The 18,086-nt window shown below is 37.9% G+C and overlaps 1 protein-coding gene across 4 annotated transcripts in view; it reads left to right on the top strand.

Moving 5' to 3' along the window:
• The window catches only part of KALRN (kalirin RhoGEF kinase), a 683,494-nt gene extending 670,792 nt beyond the window's left edge, over positions 1–12,702 (top strand). For all 4 annotated transcript variants that reach the window (XM_081571703.1, XM_081571704.1, XM_081571705.1 and 1 more), the window contains 3 exons: positions 7,194–7,394; positions 9,596–9,734; positions 10,279–12,702. In XM_081571703.1, coding sequence (XP_081427829.1) covers positions 7,194–7,394; positions 9,596–9,734; positions 10,279–10,824 — 886 coding nt within the window. In that variant the 3' untranslated portion in view covers positions 10,825–12,702. The remainder of the gene's footprint in view (positions 1–7,193; positions 7,395–9,595; positions 9,735–10,278) is intronic.
• The last annotated feature ends 5,384 nt before the right edge of the window (positions 12,703–18,086 follow it).

Genomic DNA, 18,086 nt, shown 5'->3' with positions numbered 1-18,086 from the left:
TCTTCCATAGTGGCTGTATCAGTTTACATTCCCACCAACAGTACGAGAGCATTCCCTTTTCTCCACACCCTCTCTAGCATTGTTTGTAGATTTTTTGATGAGGGCCATTCTGATTGGTGTGAAGTGATATCTCATTGTAGTTTTGATTTGCATTTCTCTAATAATGAATGATGTTGAGCATCTTTTCATGTATTTGTTAGCCATCTGTATGTCTTCTTTGGAGAAATGTCTGTTTAGGTCTTTTTCCCACTTTTTGATTGGGTTGTTTGTTTTTCTGGCATTGAGTTGTATGAGCTGCTTGTGTATTTTGGAAATTAATCCTATGTCATTTGTTTCATTTGCTATTATTTTTTCCCATTCTGAGGGTTGTCTTTTCACCTTGCTTATAGTTTCCTTTGCTGCACAAAAGCTTTTAAGTTTAATCCCATCCCACTTGTTTACTTTTGTTTTTATTTCCATTAATCTAGGAGGTGGGTCATAGAGGATCTTGCTTTGATTTATGTCATCAAGTGTTCTGCCTATGTTTTCCTCTAAGAGTTTTATAGTTTCTGGTTTTACATTTAGGTCTTTAATCCATTTTAAGTTTATCTTTGTGTATGATGTTAGGAAATGTTCTAATTTCATTCTTTTAGATGTAGCTGTCCAGTTGTCCCAGCACCATTTATTGAAGAGGCTGTCTTTGCCCCATTGTATATTCTTGCCTCCTTTGTGAAAAATAAGGTACCCATAACTGCATGGGTTTATTTCTGGGTTTTCTATCTTGTTCCATTGGTCTATATTTCTATTTTTGTGCCTGTACCATACTGTCTTGATGACTGTAGCTTTGTAGTTTAATTTTGAAGTCAGGAAGGTTGATTCCTCCAGCTCCATTCTCCTTTCTCAAGACTGTTTTGGCTATTCTGGGTCTTTTGTGTTTCCATATGAATTGTGAAAATTTTTGTTCTAGTTCTGTGAAAAATGCCATTGGTAATTTGACAGGGATAGCATTGAATCTGTAGATTGCATTTGGTAGTATAGTCATTTTCACAATATTGATTCTTCCTACCCAGGAACATGGACTATCTCTCCATCTGTTTATGTCTTTCTTTCATTAGCATCTTATAATTTTCTGTGTAAATTTCTTTTGTCTCCTTGGGTAGGTTTAGATATTTAATTCTTAGATATTTAATTCTTTTTGTTGCAATGGTGAATGGGATTGATTCCCTAATTTCTCTTTCTGACTTTTCATTGTTAATGTATAGAAATGCAAGTGATTTCTGTGTATTGATTTTGTATCCTAAAACTTTGCTAAATTCACTGATTAGCTCTAGTAATTTTCTGATACTATCTTTAGGGTTTTCTATGTACAGCATCATGTCATCTGCAAACAGTGAGAGCTTTACTTCTTCTTTTCTGATCTGGGTTCCTTTTATTTCTTTTTCTTCTCTGATTGCTGTAGCTAGGACTTCCACAACTATGTTGAATAATAGTGGTGAAAGTGGACACCCTTGTCTTGTTCCTGATCTTAGGGGAAATGCTTTCAGTTTTTCACCATTGAGAATAATGTTTACTGTAGGCTTATCATATTTGGCCTTTCCTATGTTGAGGTAGTTTCCTTCTCTGCCCATTTTTTGAAGAGTTTTAATCATAAATGGGTGCTGAATTTTGTCAAAGGCTTTTTCTGCATCTATTGAGATTATCATATGATTTTTATCTTTCAATTTGTTAATATGGTGTATCACTTTGATTGATTTGCGTATATTGAAGAATCCTTGCATCTCTGGAATAAACCCAACTGGATCATTGTGTATGAGCTTTTTCATGTGTTGCTGAATTCTGTTTGCTAAAATTGTGTTGAAGATTTTTGCATCTATGTTCATCAGTGATATTGGCCTGTAGTTTTCTTTTTTTGTGTTGTTTTTGTCTGGTTTTGGTATCAGGGTGATGGCCTCATCAAATGAGTTTGGAAGTGTTCCTTCCTCTGCAATTTTTTGAAAGAGTTTCAGAAGGATAGGCATTAGCTGTTCTCTAAATGTTTGATGGAATTCCCCTGTGAAGCCATCTGGTCCTGGGCTTTTGGTTTTTTTTGGGAGATTTTTGATCACAGCTTCAATTTCAGTGCTTGTAATTGAGTTGTTCATAATTTCTATATCTTCCTGGATCAGTCTTGGAAGATTGAACTTTTCTAAGAATCTGTCCATTTAAAAAAATATTTTCTTATTACTGATTTCTAATTTGATTACCATGTGGTTAAAGAATTTGGTCTATGTGATACTGATTCCCTGATTTTTGTTGGGACTTGCTTTATGAGTAGGATATAGTCAATTTTCATAAGAAGTTCCATGTGTTCCTTAGAAGAATAATCACTAATTGTTGAGTTCAAGTGTCTCTCTTTTTCTCTCTCCCCTTTAGTTAGAAAAATGTGTTCTCAAAAATGAAAAGGATAAAAGTCTGACTTTTAACAGCATAGCGAAAAATAGTGTATCACGTGTCTCACAAAATATTGATGACAAGGAAAAAAAGGGGTTCATGCTTGTGAAATATTGGTCTCCAGGTGGTCTAAGTGAGAGAATGTGAGTAGGTCTTGCAAGTCACCCACCCTCCTGTGATGTGTAAATAAGAGAGCATCTACTAGCAGTGGGCCATTGGTATCGTCTCCATCTCTGATTGACATTTCTCAGTGAAGAATAAAATTTCTTAAGTGGTTGTGACAGAGATTGTGGAGAGAGCAAAAGTGTTCATTATTCTCATTTTCCTAGGCAGGAGTCACAATGTAATTCACTGCCTTTTGTTACAGCTTCTTTCATCAAAATCCAGCTTTAGCTCTACTTCCTAATCTTCCTCATGTAGTAGCCAAACAGAAAAACAGGGGGGAGAGCCAGTGGAAATCTACATGGTAATGATGATGATGCTTATTGAGTATTATAGTGCTCTGGATACTATGCAGATATTATAAAAAATTATTTAATCTAATCCTTACAACACCATGAGGTAGTGTTTGAGTAGATTTCCAATAAAAGAAACTCAAACTCAGAAGGTTAAGTAACTTTCTCAAGATCCCACAACTAGTAAGTATAGAGCCAGGATTCAAACCCTGGGTACCTGACTTTAAGCCTGTGTTTGTTTTACTAATATATGTTGTTTCTCATCACAGCAATCTTTGTCAAAACTAAATTTTGGTAATTTAAATCTAGTTTGCTCCATGATACTGAAGTTTGTGAAGCTATATATGACCCCTAGGGCTTCATGGTGGATCAACAGTAAAGAATTTGCCTGCAATGTAGGAAACATGGGTTCAATCCCTAGGTTGGAAAGATCCCCTGGAGAAGGAAATGGCAACCCACTCCAGTATTCTTAACTGGGAAATCCCATGGACAGAGGAGCCCAGTGGGCTATAGTCCATGGGGTCGCAAGAGTCAGGCACGACTTAGTGACTAAACCTCTACCACACTATGAGCCCCAATAATAAGCAGATCAAATCCCCATCTGGTTCTAAATGAAACTGGCTCAGTCCCCTGGATGTACCAGTTGAGTCCTCCCTGAAGCCTGTATTTGCTGTTGATAGTCATAGGCTAAGGCGCATTTTCTCTTGAAAGATAGATGTTTTGATATTTCTTAAGGAGAGATCAATTTTCTGATCTGTTCAAAGCAATCAATTTTTTAAAAAGTTCATCTTCAATAACCTGAAGATTTTCCTCTCTCCCAAGTATAGTCTTCATATTTTTAGAAGATCCTTTAAAATGCTGTTATGTTAACAGAATAGAAATAAGACATGTAGATATTTACATGAGACACAAAATATATCTGTGCCACTCTGCCAGGGTCATATAAGTGAGTCAGCTTTCTCCATCACACATAAACCTAGAATTCTAGGTCTATATGGCTAGAATTTCTATCTTGTTAGAAATGGCTCTTCAGTAATTATTACAAAAAAGAAATATCTTCACTCCTATATCTCATTCATAGAAGCAAAGAGCACTTGAGCATGGCATACTTAACCACAAATAAACTCTACAGGCACCATTGCAGTTTGAAAAGCCAAAGAGTTATCCCTTGGAAATGCTACCTGGTTACAGGATCCAAAAAGGCAGCAGTATAGCCTATAGAGTTGGACTATAAAGAAAGCTGAGCACCAAAGAATTGATGCTTTTGAACTGTGCTATTGGAAAGGATGCTTGAGAGTCCCTTGGACTGCAAGGAGATCCAACCAGTCCATCCTAAAGGAAATCAGTCCTGAATATTCATTGGAAGGATTGATGCTGAAGCTGAAACTCCAATACTTTGGCCACCTGATGCAAAGAACTGACTCATTTGAGAAGACCCTGATGCTGGGAAAGATTGAAGGCAGGAGGAGAAGGGGACGACAGAGGATGGGATGGCTGGATGGCATCAGTGACACAGGGCCCTTATGAGAATATATAAATGCTAGAAACTGAAGACCCCTGTTCTCTTATCGAACAGGCTTCCAGAGGTGGAAAACCAAGGCTTCACATTCTTGACAGAAAGTTGGAGGGTCTTTCTCTGCAAAATTTGACCAACTCAAGAGGAAAGATTTAAAGATACTGACTTTGAAGTTTCCCCCAACTAAACAATCCATGAAGTTCACCATACAGTGAGCGTCAAGTTGACAGACTCCATCCACAAACTCAGAGCTTCCAAACAACTTCCTAGTCCCCAGTGAACCAATTTAAATTGAACCAGTTAAAATGAACCAATTTTATGATGCTGGCGGAGATGGAGTAAGCGCATGGTGGCCTTTCCCTCTCACTGACTACACTAGCATCTCTGGATGAAATACAAACAGCAACTCTCTGAGCTTCCTGAAAAGTAAATAACAGAGAGATTGGGGAGGGAGGGTAACACCTGAAAAAGACATGGACAGTGGCAGTGAGTTTTCTGGGCTTTGAGGTTTTTTTTCTCTCTTTGATCTCCTAGTTTTGGCCCAAGGGTGGGCCAAATCAGGGAACTGTCCCACATGCCCAGAGAGCAAAATCTCTGAGAGAAACCAATCTTTATGGCAAAAAAATCAGGAAGAGAGTGATGAGATCCCTATTTTCACCTTTTTCTTCTTTCTTTTACTCCTTTACCCCCAAGGGTATTCATGTGGAAGTATATGATTATGCAAAGGCTAAAATTCTGATGGAATCCAATATTTCTGGCCAGCAGAACTATAGAAAGGATCTTTGAGCTAAAGAATGTAAGAGAAATCTCAGTGAAAAGAGAACTAAATATTTTTATAAGAATCATATGCAAAGGGTTAGGAATAATAATGCTTTGGGCATTAACAGTTAACATCATCATTCACAGTAGAAGTTAGAAGGCAACAGAATAATTCCTTCAAATTTTTTTCAACCTAGAATTATACCCAGCTAAACTAACAATCAATTATAAATGTAGAATAAGCATATTTTAGATATGTAAATCTCAAACAACTTATTTCCCATGCACTGTTTGTCAGAAATGATTAAAGAATGCATTTTACTACAAACATGAAAAATTGTCATACTTTACTAGAGGTTCAACTGTGACCAGCACTTCACTTAGTTGCAATAATGGAAAAACTGAATACTGATTACAATATAAGTCTCTCGTAAGGACAGGGAATGGGAAAAGTGGTTATGCAGTAGAGACAAAGGAAAGAGGCTAAAATCTCATCTTCCATAGTGGGATGTCAACAGATAATAGCTAAAATGGAAAAATCAAGACGTAGTCATACGAAACATACTATACTTAGTGCCATAGAAGAAAATATCTGAAAAATCAGCAAAATATATTAAACTGCCTCTACAGGAAGAAAAATGGTGATGAATGGAGAATGAGACACTACTGCTTTTGATGACAAACTTTGCTAAAGCTAATGACTTTTTAAACCATAGGGATGCATAACATTGATAAACACAAAATGTATTTTTAAAATTAAGGTAGAAAGACTGTGACATAACCACCAATTCAGATCTCTCTTCAGCAATCAGTTGTTTTCCTGCATTTAAAGTCCTCTGGAAGGAGTGACCTATAGGAAACAAACAAGAGAGAGTGCTGTTAAAACCCAGGATGGCAACTTATTAATTGATAATGTAAAATAGAACTGCCAGTTTGGCCAAACACTTGTTCACTATGCCAAGATTGATGTCTGGCGTATAATAGGCATTCAATTAATATTTGTCTAATTCTTGCTTGTTAATTAGGGCCTTCTCGTCTTTGGGGAAATTTATAATGAAAAAAAGTTATTATCAGGAAGTTGCTTGGTAAACACAGAGCCAGGTCATGGAGTCAGCTGGATAATCTTAGTGGTGGCCATGATATCTGATGCATTCATTTCTGCTAGATGAGTGGACTGCCCTAAGACTTCTCACTCCCCTACTCTTGGATTAGGGCACCTCAGGACAGATTCTGAATGTTGCTGCCTTGTCACCTCTTCAACCCTCCCTCTCTCTCCTTCCATTGCCAACCAATTTCTCCTTCTGTATTACTGTCTTACTACCTTCCATAGGCCTATAGGTGAGTCTGGGAATCAGTCTGTCTAATTTAGGTGTAGTTAATTTTGTTAGATGTGAAAATGGGGTGGTGGTGATATATTTTTAAATGTCCTTGTCAAACTAGAGATGCAAACTTAGTATTTATGTGAGAGATAACATGCACTTAAAACACTCCAGAAAAAACAAAACAAAACAAACGGGCAGGAAATAGATAAAGAATAGATGAAAGGTTGGCAAAATGTTGATAATTGTTGATACCAGCTGCTGGGTACATAGAAGATCTGTTATACTCTTCTCTCTACTTTTGTGTATATAGGAAATTTTCCATAACAAAAGGATAAGAAATATAAAATAAGATGAAAAAAACTGCCTCTTTAGAAAATGTTTTGAAATCATCGTAGAGCAGAATTCCTCCTTCTTTGATATTCTTACTGTTGTATTTTATAGAAATATACTCTGTTCAGAAAACTGAACTTGTAGTTGATGTTCATTGACTAAAAGTGTTATTTAGTTTTTTGCATCTTGGAGAACCCTAAAATGCTAAGGAAGGAAAGATAATACTATAGTTAGCAATTTTGAATGATAACATTATAGTTAAAAATGCAAAAAAGTAGATTTCTATAATAATAAAATGTTACTGTCTAACTACTTCGGATAAAACTTTTTGCATCCTTGAATAAAATGATACCAATTGATTGAGGAATCTTGGCAAAACACTTTCTCCCTTTTGTTTTCCAGAGGCCGGTTCTCCATAGTAAAGAAGTGCATTCACAAAGCTACTCGCAAAGATGTCGCTGTGAAATTTGTTAGCAAGAAAATGAAGAAAAAAGAGCAGGCTGCCCACGAGGCTGCCCTCCTTCAGCACCTGCAGCACCCCCAATATATCACTCTCCATGACACCTATGAGTCCCCCACTTCCTACATCCTCATTTTGGAACTGTAAGTACCAGTATCATCTCTTGAATGCGGTCCCCAGCTGTTTGGCTTATTTCTTGCTCACAATGAATGGAAATGGCAGTTACATTTCATACAATGCCTCTAGCTTACAAAGTGTTGTATGTAACATGCACTCACCCCACCATTGTATAAAAGTGTGATTCCCATTTTATAGATCAGAAAATCAGAGATAAGGAAGTTCATTAAAAGTAGCTCCTTAAAACTAGGAAATAGAGAAGCTGGGACTTGAACCCACATCTGTCTCACTCCAGTTTTCATCTTCTTTCTCTTATGGGCTCTTGGGCTGGGCAGGAGTTTAGGAAAAACTTATTGGCAATGGGCTCATTGATAGGGGTGAAATTGAAATGAAAAAGAGGAGTTTGTGCATCTATCTACTGCTATAGCATCCCAAATCTACCCCCAAGAAAGTCCTTTAAGGGTAGAATCTTACTTTCAAAACCTTCCACTCATTCCAGACTTCCTCTCATTCCAGACCTTCAAAAACTTCCACTCATTACAGTATGTATCCCCATATACTTGGGGCTACATACTGGGTCCCAGAAGAGAGCAATAAGGTCACATCCTTCCCACTCCTTCCCCAAGCTAAGAACAGAGATCATGCCCTGTAGTTTAGAGAAATTTTACAGAGGCCCAAGAGGACAGTCTTTTCAAAAGTATGGATCCCTCATAGAAATGTTCTGATTGATGTGATGAGGCCCTGGGCCTGGAGAGAAGACAGACATTTATATTGGAGACCAATATTGTGTATAGCTCCACATGTACCTGTGTTCAGCAGAGAAGCACCTCCATTTACAGCTTTCACCTGTGATTTAGGCCTTTGATCCTGTCAAGGAAAGCAGGAGAAGAAAACAAGCTGGTGGGAAGGAACAAGCTAGAGAAGAGAATGGGAACTTGGCGGGAGGATGTCAGCTGTGCTCAAAAGTAGCTTCTGATTCTGGCTCAGGCTTCTCTGCCTGGGCCTTTCCTGGGGATAGTCCTCAATGGCCCAGTGCATGTTAGAGAACAGCCACGTGACATCTGGTCACTCCCTGCTAAAGAGGGCACAGGGACCCTGAAAATAGTTGCCATTTATTACACACTTACTATTGCTACCAGTTATGCTTTAATGCCTCATTGTCTCACTTGATCCATCAACAATCCTCATAGATGAAATAGGGATTGTTATTGTTGTTGTCATTACTTTCACTTTAAAGATGAAGAAAGCAAAACACAGAGAGTTTAAATGACTCGTTCCAAGCCCCTAGCCTGTATGTGGCAGAACCAGGATTCAAGTCTAGGTTTGGCTGGCTCCTCATAGCAGGCTCTCAGGCATAGTTTTTAAAGTTGGATAGTTGCCCAGGAGGAGTAGGATTCAAGAAGGGGTCATGAATGTCAAGGTCAAATTTTGCATACTTGCTGCTGCTACTGCTGCTGCTAAATCACTTCAGTCGTGTCCGACTCTGTGCGACACCATAGACGGCAGCCCACCAGCCTCCCCCGTCCCTGGGATCCTCCAGGCAAGAACACTGGAGTGGGTTGCCATTTCCTTCTCCAATGCATGAAAGTGAAAAGTGGAAGCGAAGTCGCTAAGTGGTGTCTGACTCTTAGCGACCCCATGGACTGCAGCCCACCAGGCTACTTTTCCCCAACTAAAAGCTGACAAAGGAAAAACAATTTGCAAAACACATGTGAGGCTCCTTGAAACCACCAGATTCCAGTTATTCAGACAGTTTCAAAATCTCTGTCTCCTTCCTTTCTCTATTTTGCAATCTAACCTCTCTTAAAGGGATGTCAGAATTTTTCCTTGTGAGCAACTTCAATGGACAGAGTCTGCCAGGCTACAGTCCATAGCGTTGCAGAGTTGGACACAACTGAAGCGACTTAGCAGGCATTCACAATGTGTCTTAAGATTATACAGATTTCTTCCCTGAAGCATTCATCTCTCTCTTATCTATCCATCTATTTCTATCTCTTTCTGTCTCTCTATCTCCTCCATGTCTATTTATCTATCTATCTTTTTAATATAAGTTCTGAACATTGTACTAACTTTGGACTCTAACTAAAATGTACATGTCTTGCAATACTGATCTTCATTTATAACAGGAACAGGAGAAATATTAGCAATCTTACAGATTTATGTGTGTGCTATTTTTTTTGTTTTCTTTGCAAACATATTTCCTTTACCTTTTCCTCCCTTTTTTCAGGATGGATGATGGCCGACTCTTGGACTACCTTATGAATCATGATGAGCTGATGGAAGAAAAAGTAGCTTTCTACATTCGAGACATCATGGAAGCCCTGCAGTACCTTCACAACTGCAGAGTTGCACATTTGGATATAAAGGTAATAAGAAATAGCAACCCTAGCAGAGAAATGGCTAAGTTCAACCTGCCAGTCATTGCTCTTGAGGGGTATAAATTCTCATTTTATTTTCTTGCATTAGAATCCCTATGAATATTAAACACAAAGTGGGTTGTCACACAATTTGTGTGTTATTATTGAATTAATGAGAACACACCAGAGTCACATAATATCTGGGGTAAGAGAAGGTAGGTAGGCTTTAACCACTTTGTCTAACTTTATAGAAGGAATCACTAAATGTTGCTGTCTTTTTCTAAAAGAAGCCCCTGTTCCCCCCAAATAAATAATTTACTCTTTCAGTGCAGAAGGGCTAGTTAAGAAGACAGGATTTTCAGTGTCAACCAACTTCTCTGAAGTACCATCCAGCCTCAGAGTTTAGTTCAGTTTGAAGCATGGGGAACATCCCACACACTACAGCCTTTATCAAAGAATAGCAGGACTGTGTTGGAGTGGCTGGAGTCCTACAGGTAGTCAAAACAGAGCTGAACTTGCCTTCTTTCCTCCCCACCTCCTTGGATCTCCGCAGCCTGAAAACCTGCTCATTGACCTACGGATTCCGGTGCCTCGAGTGAAGCTCATTGACTTGGAGGATGCTGTCCAGATCTCAGGTCACTTCCATATCCACCACCTGCTGGGGAACCCCGAGTTTGCTGCCCCAGAAGTGATCCAGGGCATCCCTGTATCCCTGGGCACCGACATCTGGAGCATCGGGGTTTTGACGTATGTCATGCTGAGTGGGGTCTCCCCCTTCTTGGATGAGAGCAAGGAAGAGACATGTATCAATGTGTGCAGGGTGGACTTCAGCTTTCCCCATGAGTACTTCTGCGGTGTGAGCAATGCTGCCAGAGATTTCATCAATGTGATCCTACAGGAAGACTTTCGGAGGCGGCCCACCGCAGCCACCTGTCTGCAGCATCCGTGGCTGCAGCCCCACAATGGCAGCTACTCCAAGATCCCCCTGGACACCTCCCGCTTGGCGTGCTTCATCGAGCGCCGCAAGCATCAGAATGATGTGCGCCCCATTCCCAACGTCAAGAGCTACATTGTCAATCGGCTAAACCAAGGCACGTAGCCATCTCCCAGCCCTCGTGGTTTCACATGGAAGTGTAGTGTGAACCAAAGCAAGACTGAATGTGTCTGTAAATAATTCTGTCCATCATTCACTCCATGCAGCTCTCTGGATTGAGAGATGTACCTCTTAAACCTCCCCAGTGGTTTTTCAAGGTCTGAGCAGCAGTGAAATCACCCTAAATCCAGGGACTTTTCAGAAGGTCGTTCAGAAGAGATACAGATGTACAGAGTCATGAAAAGTATTCAGAAGAGAGGCAGAGGTAACAAGAATAGCAGCTGTTATGTAATTTTAATTGTGTTCCAAAATGAGTGGTTAACTTGGCAAAACATAAGATCACTGAAGAAAGTATAAAGGTTCCTGCCTTTGCTGAAATTTTAAGCAAGAAGTTCTATTTAACAGAGATGTCATGTATGTCAACTATACTGGTTTAGATTACTTACATATAGTTTCTTAATAGGATACATGTACACATACAGTAAAAATATATCACATTCAACTTTCAGAGTTTTATAATATAGAGATATATATGAAATCAATCTTAAGTAACTTTGAGTGCTCCAGTTAAGACAGTAACTTATGTACCGAAGCATTACATTGTTTTGACTAAGCACAATTAGATGACAGGTTTTTTTTTTAGAGCATTTTATAAATCTTGTATAGAACTCTTTTACCAGAACCTGTGCATTAAGAGAAAGTAATGTTAACCCTTTCGCAATCTGTGAGTGAGAAGATTTTTCTCTCGGTCACAGGTATTTGACTAACCTAGGTTCTGTTTATGAAATACTATCCCCAGATTCACTGGCAGCTCAGAGTTCATCTGGCAGGAAAGCCTGCCAGGGAATAAGTCCAAATACAGTATGAGTTTGGGGCTATTTTTTATGTCTACACTTGGTTTGAAATAGGTAACGAATAAAACAGGTTCATACAAAAGTGCAAATAGAAACCTTTCCTGCAGTTCCTGTGAACAACGTAACAACACTTCCTGATGTCTTCTGCAGCTGTAGAATGCAGTCCTCAACAAGTCAGCCTGCTTTATTTCTAACTCCTTATAAAAATGAAGGGGTGCTTACCAAAAGGAAGCAGCCATATAGGCCTTTCAAAGGCCTGGTCCCGAGTCCTTTTTGAAGCCATGGAATAAAATCTGATACATCATCCTAACAGAGCATTGAGTTTTAACTGCGATTGCAATATCTATCACTGCTCAGCCACCAATATTTCCCTGGACTAAAAGGACTATTTGCATTTTGAGGCCAACGCTGCTTTCTGATGTATATTTTCCGTACAAGATGGTTATGAACTGCCCTTTTTTCCACTGGTGGAAAAAAATTAAATCTGGGCATTTCATGGTCTCTTTCTTTTTTTCTTTTTCTTTTTTTTTATTGGGTTTTGGGAGACTTTGTTTTTGTGTTTTTCTACATGATCCATCCTTTGTTTCCTAGAATGTTTTTTTAAAATTACTCTTATGCAAATGCTATTTTAAAAAATATAACGTAAGTGTTTGTTCAAATCAGGTTTAATGGCATTGCTTCTCTCTTATAAAAAGACTGAGAAAATTAAAATCATGCAGCACAGAAGTGCAAGCAGAGAGTTTATGAAGGATAAATAGAACTACAAACCTATCTTAATGAAGAAGAATGATGGAAACTAAGCCTGAACTTTAATATATAAAAATACTTATTCCCGCAGTGGAAACGTAGAATTAAAAGTACTCATCATTCTTTAAAATTGACTTCAAAGTCAACTTCTTCATCTGTGCTCCACCTCATCCCATCTAAGATTATAGACTAATAAATTAGTAGAAAGTACAAGCAATAAGACTAGATAGCACTTATGTATTTTCAGGATAAACCAAATAAATGGAAACTGATTCTGACTGTATTTATTTCCTAGTTTTCGAATGGCCCTGGGCCACCAAGGCTACTTTCTCAGAGCTCTCTCTTGACTAACCCTTCATATTCTTCATTTAAACCCATAGTTCTATACCAATACTATATGATACAATATTTTGAAATTTAAAACAAGTTTACTAAAAACTCTTTTAGTAAACATGTCTAAGATACAACATAAAAGAAGAAAGCCTGGTCCCTCGGGCTCATCATGGGATAGATACAGGCACTGAGCATTCCGAATATCTGTACAGTATGGCTTGGCAGGTTCTGTTTCATCCACTGTGGATGGTGACTAAAAAGCCCCCTGCTGAATCTTTATGAGTTTTTATGACCATGTAGGAGACAAGCTGAGTTTTCGCTTGAGAAGGACAATGGTGTCCAGACTGCACAGGAGAGCATTAATGAAATCGTGCTGTTGGGAGGGCAAGAATGTTAGAGCCAAAGCATTTATAACAGCTTTCACATCAGAGTTGGAATGGTCCAGATGGAAGGCTAGTATGATTTTGTTAACTGGAGCCAAAGTACAATCATTGAAATAGAATTAATTTAATAGAGGCCCCAAGAGAAGGGGTATATATTTTATATGGCTTGATAACTGAAGAAAGCTAACAACAGGGAGACATCCTATCTGCAAAGCTCCTGGTCCTTCCCAATGAGGATAAGTTGATTGCGTTCCTGGTTCAGGAATTCTCTTTAGCAAGTTGGAAATAACAAGGAATCCCAGAAGACGGGGCTGGGAAATATACTCTAGTTGCTCTGTGGGCAACTGTGGTGAGGGATGAAGGATTAGGAACCACTTTCTTGTACCTATTTTGGCAGAGATATTTATTCCTTTGTGGTAGAGAAGAGGAGAGAGATGAGAAAATAGTCCCCTTCTAATTATGGTAGTTTTTGCAATCAAATCTTAACTAGGAATCAGTAAGAATGAACTTCCACTTGAAATGGGAAAAATAAATGTTGGTTAAAGTCACAAATTTCTTGCTTGGCTTATATCCACTGCATAGAGTTTTGGGTTTTTTTGTTTTATAAGGGTGAGATGCAGAAAGAAGGAAAAGATCAGGGACAACCCACAATAATATTTTAAAGGTATATATAGTAATTTACTACATCTTTTACATCTGTTTCAAATTAAACAGATTTAAATCCACTTACAGCTGAATGTGAGAAAATTTTTAAGAAAAAAAATCGTAACGTTGAAGGTGTCCTTCAGGTCTCTCACAGCCATAAACACTCTTGGGGGAACAGAGGAAGCAGAGGAAAAGCTGGCTGCACCGCTTTGTGGTTCACAAGTCTTTATAAATAGTAGTGCCTTTCAGAGGGGAGGATGGGAGATAAAGAAGTTCATTGTATTTAAATCAACTGATATTGCAGCATTTTTTTTTCTTTAAAATATCCTTTAAATGAAACCATCTGAACATAGGGTGAGCCCAGGAATTCTTGAGTTTCAACCTCAGCTAGTCTTGATTCGTCCTTTCTTACAGAAAGTCTTTGTTTTTTTCTGCCCCAAATATCACCATTGTGAAAATGGGAGTTGGGGGGAAGGAGGGAGGAATTAATCTCATAGGAATGTGGGGAAAATACCTTAGTTGGGATGTCTAGAAGATACTTTGATATTTTAAAAAAGTGCTACACACTGCCAGTGCTAAGAATTTTATTGATGGTAACTTTGAACATTCCAAGATTTCAATATTCATGTCTTTAGATACCATTTGCAAACTCATGAAATTAAATTCTGTAAGTTGATTTTAATTGGAAGTACTAGGTGCTCTTTGTCTGAATGTTATTTGATCTTAGCCTGTAATTTCAATCGTTTAAAAGCTTATTTACAGAAAAAGGTTAGGAGAGCTGATGAAGTGTTTGTCAATGAACTGTTTTCTCGAGTATGTCTTATGGCAGAAGCACAGAGTAAGATGCCCTCCAAAGCAACCACTACTCTCTTCTCAAGCTTTATGCTCTAGAAAAAATTGACAGAGAAAAGCCCAAACAGCCACTTTCCTCACTGGGAGGGCAGAGATGAGAATAAAATATTTTCTGATATCACAACTCATTTCTTTAGAATCTCACAGGTTTCTATAATAAGAGGCAAATTAAATGCACAGGTGTAGAAATGAACTGTTAGTTTTTGGAGGGAAAACTTTGAATCTTTTTCTTTTTTTTAGATAATTAGATGTTCCAGAAGTAGCATATTTGTTTTTCCATAGTCTCCATGATTTAGTGCTGGTGAGTAAGTTGTTACTTTTTTCTTGCCTTGTGGAAGAGCATGGACATTTATATTTGTGAGACTATGAAGGGGCAAATAGGTTATAAACTAGATGCTGGTTATTTCTGTATATTAAGTAAAACTTTGTCCCATAAATTTGATAGAGGAGGAAATATTTCAAACATAAGGGTCTTCATAGTAGGGAAAAAGTGCAAACTCACCACTTCCTTGTTCAGTTTTGAGGAATGTGGGGCTTATTTATTTCCCTCCAGTGTAGCATCTGTGTGGAGTCTGGGTTAGCCAACCACAGTATGTGAGCTTTCAGTGGGTTTATTAGCCTTACAGTTTTCTTAACTATTTAAAGTTTAGGGATCATTTGGAAATGAACAATTAAACCCAAGATGGGGTTAGAAAAGATAAGGTTTACCCATTCTCTACTAAGAAAAAGGGAACTACTATGTTAATATACATTTTCTAAAAACTAAAAGGTTCTTTGTTTCATTAATTCTAGAGGCTTAAAAACAACTGAAATTTGTCCATAGCATTAGATGTCTTTAATAGAGAATATTATTCATGTGAGAAATATATACAAAAATAGTAGAACACAGGCCATATTTTCTATGAAAGACATTTCTTCCTCATTTTCAATACATGTAGAAGTTAGAGGAGAGGAAAAAACAATTACTCTAAGACAAATTTTCATCTTTAAGGGACATTTATGAAAAGATTGAAATTAATACTCATGTGCTATTATGTTTCCTGTTAGCCTATTTGCTGGGAGATTCTAAATTGTGGTCAGATTTTGTTTTTATTCAGATGAACAAAATTAACTGCTTATACAGATAACTGTTATTTTGGATAGTGAGGATGGCTGAGGAAATGGAAAAGAGTGCAAATGAATTTACTAGCCGAGGAATAGATAGTGTAAGAGTTCCATCAATGCCTGTTCCATCAAGAAATGAAGCTACATCTTGGAGTATTATGGGGACTATGACTATGATCTCAAAGACTGTGGTTATGAATTTGAAGGTAACAAAACATACATCTTCTCTTACTAACTTAAGCCATATATGTCATCTCTACGATTGATTTTTTTTTTGACCCTGGTGCTTTTACTTGTTTCTGCCAAACTTTGGCCTACTCTATGGGGAAGGGGAGTAAATAAAACTAGTAGTTAGGACAAATGTGAAGACTGTGAAAAAACTAAACATGTTCTTCAGAACGAGATCCTAGTCAGAGAACAGTAGTGATCAAAGTGCAAACTGTTGGAAAATGTGGATATATGTACATCTGTACATGTATATAGTGTATAATATGTATGTATATGTTATTGCTCATATGCAGAAATCTATCCATTTTAGACAGCCCAGGTGGATCAGTTTTCTAGTAGAAAACCATTTAGGGCCATTCAAAACCATTAGGGCTGATGGGTAGAGTTAGAGTCCACTCATTGGGGATTTATTTGCTGTCTTTTGAAGCTACAAAGCCAAACGAACAAAGCTTGAAACACAATGGGACCATCATTTAGGTTATTGTTTGCCTGGAGTCAGAAGAATCTTTATATTTGAATATTTAGCAGTTGGTTTGCAAATTTTATTGGCACCTCTTGGTTTTGAGTGATTCCTCCCCACCAAGTCTTTTGAGAGTTTGGGGGTGGGCTTCTCTGGCCATTCAGATAAAGGGCCTTATCCATTAGTGGACAGGTTTCCCCATAGGGACCATTACACATATACATATAAGTACATACTTCCATCAGGCTTGTAACAACTGATTTAAAATCACTCCACAGTATTGATAAATAGCTCTATATTTTCAAGGTGCAGAAGAATTCCACAGCCTTAATTATTTCAGTGTCTTGCTGGTCTGCCTTAAGTGTATCTTCTGGGTTTTTGGTTGTCACATTATTTTTAAATTTTTCTGCAGTTGTTCATTTTGTATGCACACAATGTCGTTTTGTAAAAGTAGGTTGTAAATATTTTATTTGTAAGTCAAAATCACTCATGTGTAATGTTGTAAAGTGATGACTTGCTGTCTTGTTATTACCATTACAGTAAATGTTCTAAGTTATGGATGAAGCTTCAAAATGTACATCTCAAGTTATGCATTCCTATAAATATACTATATTAAAGATTATTTCTGGTGGTCTTTTGTTTTTTTTTTGGATTAAAATATCCGGTAAAAGAAAAGAGTAATTTTTTTTGTTCTTCCTCCAAATATATGAAAGCCTTTGACAAGATGAAAATATTGCACTTTTATTAAAACACATTTTGCCCAGCATTTTGGAAAGAAAAGAACAATTTTGTAGCCTGAAGAAATACTCTAAGGCATTTCTCTATCTAAAACTGCCAAATAAGCCTCAATGTGTGTTGTTAACTAGAGTGTGTTAAAATTAATACTATAAAGGAAAAATCTCATTTAAAGTGGAGGGAGGAAGCCCTGAAGGAGGAGCTCTGTTGCACACACCAGCACATACCACCCTGTGCACCTTATTTTACATCCTTGGGTAGGAAGAGGTTTACTTTACTTCCTTATCATGAGGATGAAGATTTATTTCCTTGCCCACCAACAATGCAGCCAATGAAAAGCAACCAAGAAACTGTCAGCCCATAAGAAACTGTCACCACTCTGAACTCTTGATTTACTGCAAAGAACTTTCCTTCAAAGCAAACCCTCCCAACTTCCCTGGCACCTTCATAAAGTAGCATTCCTCTCCTTTGTTCTCCAGTATTGCTTATGGTTTGCCACCGTTTCCATGCCGATAATGCAATTCCTCTGCCATTCCCAAGTAAGACTCATTTTGCTGGTACAGTAACTGGCCATTTTATTCTTTAGGTTGACAAGTATTAGGGATTGAAGTATTATGATTAGTTTATTTTGCAAACAAGAATAAAAATATCTTAAAGTTTGGTTTCTATTTCATCAAGATTTTACTGCATTTGTTTGAAATCAGAACTATCAAAAAGCATGGGCTCCTTCACACTGGCTGGTCATTTTGTCTTCACAGAAAACACAGACATACATAGAGAAAATAAAACCGAAATAACAGAATCAGTTTCAGTTCAGTTCAGTCGCTCAGTAGTGTCCAACTCTTTGCGACCCCATGGACTGCAGCACGCCAGGCCTCCCTATCCATCACCAGCTCCCAGAGCTTACTCAAACTCATGTCCATCGAG

The sequence above is a fragment of the Giraffa tippelskirchi genome, chromosome 2 (genome assembly GCF_054371585.1).
Source record: "Giraffa tippelskirchi isolate mGirTip1 chromosome 2, T2T-mGirTip1v1.2.pri, whole genome shotgun sequence".
NCBI classification, from domain to species: domain Eukaryota; kingdom Metazoa; phylum Chordata; class Mammalia; order Artiodactyla; family Giraffidae; genus Giraffa; species Giraffa tippelskirchi.
This window is presented reverse-complemented; position numbering and strand designations above follow the sequence as displayed.